The 7,149-nt window shown below is 44.6% G+C and overlaps 1 protein-coding gene across 1 annotated transcript in view; it reads left to right on the forward strand.

The window, feature by feature from the left end:
- Epm2a (epilepsy, progressive myoclonus type 2A, Lafora disease (laforin)) overlaps positions 1 to 6,819 on the forward strand; it is a 35,402-nt gene extending 28,583 nt beyond the window's left edge. Inside the window, exon 4 of the mRNA XM_013026943.1 lies at positions 6,466 to 6,819. Within this exon, the coding sequence (XP_012882397.1) occupies positions 6,466 to 6,743 (278 nt within the window). The 3' untranslated portion in view covers positions 6,744 to 6,819. The remainder of the gene's footprint in view (positions 1 to 6,465) is intronic.
- Positions 6,820 to 7,149: the final 330 nt, after the last annotated feature.

Here is a 7,149-nt window from a genome sequence, read left to right on the forward strand (position 1 = left end):
TTTTTTTGGGGGGGGTCTGGGGGCCTGAACTCTGGGCCTGGGCACTGTCCCTCAGCTCTTCAGCTCAAGGCTAGTGCTCTACCACTTGAGCCACAGCACCACTTCCGGCTTTTTTCTTTTTGCTTATGTGGTGCTGAGGAATCGACCTCAGAGCCTCATGCATGCAAAGTAAGCGCTCTACCACTGAGCCACCTTCCCAGCCCCTTCTTTTCTTGTTAAAGTTTAGTTTGTCTCATTCTCCTGAAAAGTGAATGTCTCCCAAATTCAGGATTCATCTGAACAGAACAAAGCTGCTCATAGAAACATCTACCCCATGGAGAGAATTCAGATTACATTCTGACCTTGGTTCATGCAGAGCTGTGTATGATGTGTGGCCTGCCCTTGCCTCCTGAATGAGTTAGTGTGATGCTCAGTGTCCTCAGCCACCCTCTGTAGTTGGGATCACATTGGCTTTCATTCATTCAACAGACTGAGCTCAGTACTGCCACTGTGCGGGCACTGACCTTGGACGTAGGACACCTGGGCACCAGCGATGTAGTCACTGAGCAACTGTGGACACTTACCCTGTAGCTCCTGCACTGGAAAACAGACCCAGCAATTTCTACCTCACTGGATTATAACAATAGGGGCAGGCAATGAAAAGGCACGAAAGTCCTGAAGCCAGGACCATAGGATCAGTCCTCAAATTTTAATTTCTTCCAAAAGTTGTTACAGATTGAATGGACCTTATCCACGTTAAGCTAAAAAAAAAAAGATAGGCTCAAATAAAATAATCATATTCTCAGCCATAGGTCTGCTTCTGTAGTAAGGAAGGTGTGTGTGTGTGTGTGTGTGTGTGTGTGTGTGTGTGTGTGTGTGTGTTAGAAAATCGAGCCATGAAAGATTGCACACAAAGTCAGCTGCAGGTAAAGCATTCCTCTAGGGATCATTGGCCTCCCTGTCTGAGCCTCTGATGCTTTAGGGGGCTCCACATAATCTGCCCAAGTGAACTATCCTGTCTTATAACCTTCACTTGCTCAATAGGTGGATCACCTTCAGGATGCTTTCATCAGTCCAGAATTGGATCAGCCTGGACTAAGTGTGAACCAAAAATTGTGTTGAGAGGATCTGAGCAGTGACTCGCCCTTTCAGGATTGTTTGAATGTTTTTATTATTTTTTCTTTTTATCTGTGCACTTAAAGAATGTTTACTGAACGTCTATTGAGCCCCAAAGCCTGTTCTAAATTCCAAAGTGAGAAACACAGATGGTAGAGTATTTTGTTTGACCTACATAAGGTTTATACATTTTCAACTCAGTTGCCAGCATTTAAAATCTGGAATCTTTTACATAAAAAGATCTGAATTTTTGCCTTATCTTGAGATATTACTTTTTTTCACAAATGGAAACAAATTAAGTTCTCCATGGAGCTATTGTATAGGAAATCTAAACATTAGTTGCTCTGGTGGACATTGACCCTGTGATGCAGGGTATTTTATGGTGAACCTTGACCCTGAGGATCTTCTTTTTTAAAATTTACTTTATTATTAATTTCTATGCAAATCAAAACAATACCAAGATTCTATCTCACCCAAGTTAGAATGGCCATTATCAAGGAAAATTAATAACAGATACTGGTGGGGATGTGGCCAAAAGGGAACGCTACTGCACTGTTGGTGGGAATGTAAACTGATTCAGCCACTCTGGAAAGCAGTATGGAAGATCCTCAAAAGACTAAACATGGACCCAGCAATTCTGCTCCTGGGCATTTGACCAAATGACCACAAACAAAGCCATATTAAAGCTACCACCACAACCATGTCACTGCAGCATTGTTTACCATAGCTAAGATACAAAACCAATCCAGATGCCCTCAGTAGATGAATGGATCAATATATACAATGGAATTCTATGCTTTCATCATAAAGAATGATACTGGCCCATTCGTAAGGAAATGGTAAGACTTGGAAAAAATTTTATTAAGTGAAGCAAGCCAGATCCAAAGAAACATAGACTGCATTTTTTCCCTCATTTGTAATAACTAGAATTTGTCTAGGATATTCTTAGCATAGAATCACAATAGTTCAATAGCTATGTGCATATGAACACATAAAATGATGCTTATTGAAATGAACTCCAAGAAATGGAAACAAGAGGTTTTATTCTAGTGTACTGTTTGTGATCAGTTCTTTTTTCTTTCTGTTTTTTCCCTTTAGTTTATTCCTGCTGTCACTGTTTTTGATTTTTGTATCCTTTGTCTTGTATATGTTTATCTGATTTGAGAAAGGGAAGGGGAATCACAGAAACAGTAGGACAAAGGGTAAACTGATCCACCAGCAATACTCACAAGACACTATATTGGAATTTTATAACTTGATGAGGGAGGAAAGTGGGAGGGGTGGGAAAATAGGAGAAAATGAGGATGGGGACAACATTGTTAAAAAAATGTACTCATTACCTCATGTAACTTTGAACCCTCTGTAAATCACCTTTACAATAAAAAATTTAAAATTACATTATTGTTATTATAGAGGTGATGTCTAGCGGTGTTACATTTACATGAATCAAGTAATAAGTACATTTCCTTTCATGCAGTGTCAGCCATTCCCTCATTCTCTCCTACTCCTTCCCTCCCATCTCTATTCACAAGTTGTATACTTTACTTTTACCAATATCCAGTGTGCTCCACTATTGTACTTTTTTTTACCCTTTTTCCCTAGAGTTCTGTGCCCTGTGCAAAAATGCACATGTGAATACACCATTTATAAGGTATAGAAGATAGACTGAAAACTGAAAAAAGAAAAATAAGTCTTTTGTTCCCATATCTTGGAGTTCATTTCAGTATATATTTTATAAAAATATGAAGAGGCGCTTAGGCATTGCACATTTGTGATTCTCTCCTAACAACATCCTCTTTTGATCTTACTGTATGCAAATATCTAGAATCCTATATAATTTGTCATCTCCCAATGTGTTTTAGATCTAACTTCTGCATATCAGAGAGAACATGTGCCGTTTGTCTCTCTGATCTTGGCTTACCTCACTTAACATGATTTATTCTAGTTCTATTCATTTCTCTGCAACTGACATACAGCCCAGATGCCCCACAAAAGATGAGTGGATCCAAAAAATATGGTACCTGTATTTTGCCCAGGACCTTCTTTTTGATCCTTACTGGTCTGGGCTTCCTAGGAAGCAGAGAGATGGGCCCCTTGGGGTGCAGAGAGCTTCTGTAGAAGTGCTGCTATGTATGCAGCATACTGCTCCCATTCAGCACAGGACTAGCACAGTAGGGCACAGAAGGACTAAGGGAGAATTCAGACTGTCAAGCTGGGGAGATGGTATCAGTAACCATGTAAGTTAGAGAAGAACCACAGTGGAGATATTAAAGTCAGAAGCTTTGGAGTCAGTCTGGTGGGGCTGAGTTGAGTGATCACGGGGTGAGTTAACTTTGGGTAAACCTCTATGCCTCAATTCCTTTATCTAAAAACAGAAGGCAACATATCACCAGCCTCACAGATGTGGAGGGGTGATTATCAAGGATCTCTTCGATGTCGAGAACTTAGAATAGCCGTTGGTGGGCAGCAAGGCCTCAGCGTGTTGTCTCTCAGTCATCAAAGCAGAGTGAAGTCACTGGAATTGTGTTCAGATACACCAGAGCTCCAGTGGGCCCAGCCTAAGATGATGGGCACACTGCCCTGGGCACTTCATAGGTGCCCTTCCCAAAAATAGACCTGTCCTCTTCAACACCGCTCCTCCATGGACAGGCTGTGTGAGGAGGCCACGGGTGGGTGTGTCCCTGTGTGTGAAATCTATGTGAAGCCGGGAGCCTTTGGCTCATTGATGAGTAGCTGCCATGGTTCCTTTAGAAGGATGAACCTGAGACAGGAGAACCTCAAGCCAGCATGCGTTCCTCTAACTAGTAAACTGTGTGTCAGCCTCTTGAATAATCTTTCAGAGATTAAGAGGAAAGGAAGGTATTTATACCATGAGTGTCATGGGAGAAGACTCTTCCTTGAAGCAGCTCTAGCCGGAGGGCAGGCCGAGGCCCAGGGCAGAGACCATGACTCGTGGCAGAGCCGCCTCACTGATGCAGTGTAAGCTGAGCATCAGCAGCGGAAACTCCCAGACCAGAAGCTCCTACTGCAAATGTGACTGTGGCCTGTGCGTAGAACGGGCCTTTGACAAGAACCCGCCTCAACACTGTTGCTTATGTTTCCTGTCAAGGCATGGTATCCAGGGAGGGTTGAAGGGGAGGTGGAGGGAAACGTAGCTCTGGATGAGAACCTTTCAAGTGGTGTCAATGGTGGGAGAAGCGGGAGGAACCTGTGCATCCCAGAGTTACCAGTTGATTCTCTTCCCACCAGAAATTTTGAAGCAGGTGTCTCACTTCCTCTCAGTAGGACTAGAATGCATGCAGTAAGATGCATCAAGCACATCTTAGAGAGTTGACCTCCATTGATCTCTACTCAGATGGTGGATCTACCACAGTGCTATGGCTGAGGCCACAGGCAGGCAATTTGCTGGCACTTCTGATCCTTTCTCCACTTTGCTGTCTCTCTCCAGGACACTTAGTACCTCTAAGAGAGTTCAAGGAGGACATCTGGCCAGGTCTGCTCTGCTCAGAGCATCCTGAGACTAGGCCTATGGGTTTCAATGAATTAAAATTCCTAGGTTGCACATGGACCCAGACCCTCATGGAGCTAGTGTGTCTCTAATCGAAACCAGGTAGAGATCACATGTTTCTAGCACTGGGCAGTAGAGAGGCAGCGTTGAGCCCCTGGGGACCACCAACTGGGCGCACCTAATCATTCCCTTGTAAACATCTCTGAACTGCTGGGTGGTGCATGCAGCTCTAGATGGTTTTGTTCGAGGGGCTGAAGAGCAGGTAGAAGGATCAGAATTCTATCTTAGCTTCTCTACAGACCCCCACTCCTGTCTCAGAGCATGACAAGGCTGAAGTGAGATAGAAATGGTGTCTGAGAGAGGGCCTTCCAGCCACGAGGGGCTCTTTTGCAAAATTACTGTTCCTCCAAGGTGCTGGTACCTGATTGCAATGTGTTGTGGCATTTCAAAAGAAGACCTAAAGAAGACGGGCTAAACTGACCAGAGTGGCTCTTCCGGGAGAAATCTGTGCTTAGGGAAGATCTGTAGGTTAGATTGTGTGTGTGTGTGTGTGTGTGTGTGTGTCTATATGTGTGTGTGTGTGTTCTTCAACTCAGAGCCTGGACTCTGTCCCTGAGCTTCTTTTGCTCATAGCTGACATACTCTCACTTGAGTCACAGCTTCACTTCCAGCTTTTTTTTTTTGCGGGGGGAGGGGTAATATATTGGAGATAAGACTCTAACAGACTTTTCCTGCCTGGGCTGGCTTTGAACGATCCCCAGCTGTCAGCCTCTTGAGCAGTTAGGATTACAGGAGTGAGCCATCAGCGCCTAGCTGCAGGTCAGATATTTTGAGGAAGTGGCTTTTCCCGTTTCCTCAGTCTTTGAGTGGCAATGTCAGCATGAAGCCTGCACAGGTCTCTCCTGTGTAGTCCTAGGAATATTCTTCTGGGGCATTGTGTTCCTCCATGAGGGCAGAGAAGGCCAAGGTATAAGAAAGTGCAGAACTATAACCCATGATTCTGTATAGGTAGTCATTTACAATGACCCTCCACCCGCGAGAAAACCAACCAACCAACCAACCAACCAAAAACCTTAACCCATTAAATATTTCTGTAGTGAGTACATGTGAGCAGGAGCATCCTCCTGTGTGCAAGAGTGCAAAGGATGGTTGTGAAGTGTTCCTCTGCTCTGCAGGGTTAGTCAGGGCTCAGTAGGACACAGCACACCCTTGCCCAGTATAAGATATTTGGATAATGTTATAATTAAAATAGCAGTCTTAAAATGGTCATAACTATAGCCATAATTGTCCCATAACACAGAAATTCAATCAGGTGTAGTGCTCACAGGGTCATGAAGGAAGAAATGAAGGATTATATTATCCCACATGTACCAGCATTCCAGTGCACAAAAGAAAATGAGCCTTATCTAATTGTTTCTAATTTCATTTGTCTAATCAATGAACGAGCTCAGGTCTTTAACTGATAAGGGTGAATTCTACTCAGCTGTTCTTGAGCTAGTAGGACATTTTGGAAAAGTGAAACTCAATTGACAGGATAGAGTAGGTCTTCTTTGAAACTTCTCTGCCAAACCCTTCTGGAAGATGTGCAAATCCATCCTTTTGAACCATAGGTGATAATTCTCCTTACAAGGGAAATCTGCATTGATGCGACAGTCACTGAGAGGAGCAGCAGTGTCCAGAGGTTCTGAGCAGGTGTTAAACATATCTCATCTTTTCTTGAAAACAAAGGAATGAAGCAAAGTATCCCCTCCTGGCCTTCCCCACAGAGGGCTGGGCCTACCCCCAGCCCTGGAGGGCTCAGTGGTGAGTGCTGATGTGGAGGTTTCATCATTCACGTGGCTGCTGTGCTTTCTCAATCCTAGGCCGAGTGCAGATGCTACCCCAGGCCGTGTGTCTCCTGCATGCTCTCCTGGAGAATGGACACAACGTGTATGTCCACTGCAACGCCGGGGTGGGGCGCTCCACTGCGGCCGTCTGCGGCTGGCTCCACTATGTGCTGGGCTGGAAGCTCAGGAAGATACAATACTTCCTGATGGCCAAGAGGCCCGCGGTGTTCATTGACGAAGATGCCTTGTCCAGGGCTCAAGAAGATTTCTTCCAGAAATTCGGGAAGATTTGTTCTCTCAGATGCACTCGGTAGCTGGCCAGCCTGCCTCTCGTTCCTCCCAGTTTGTTTGCTTGTTTTTAGAGAAGTGTGAGATGATATTAATTAAGTGATCTAGTGACCGAGACCCCACCTGAAGAGTGAAGATTGGTGTGCTCTCCTCCTCCATGCCGCTTTCCTTCCTGTGAGGATGACTTTCTGTGATGCTTTTAGTGGACTGTGTCCTTGAAATACTGTGCAAAGGATGCTGGGACGGCCACAGGAGAGAAAGCCAGAGGCAGTTGGCCATGCAGTGTTCTAGCACCAGATAACCAAAGCATGCACTCAGTTCCGCTGCAGAAGAGACGTTTGCCCTGCTGCTACTATGTGTGAGGGATTCAAGACAACACTTTCTTGTGGTTTTGGCATGTTGACCTGGTTGCCTGGTGGAGTTCATTACTGT

This window comes from Dipodomys ordii, unplaced genomic scaffold (assembly GCF_000151885.1).
Source record: "Dipodomys ordii isolate 6190 unplaced genomic scaffold, Dord_2.0 Scaffold98, whole genome shotgun sequence".
Taxonomy (NCBI): domain Eukaryota; kingdom Metazoa; phylum Chordata; class Mammalia; order Rodentia; family Heteromyidae; genus Dipodomys; species Dipodomys ordii.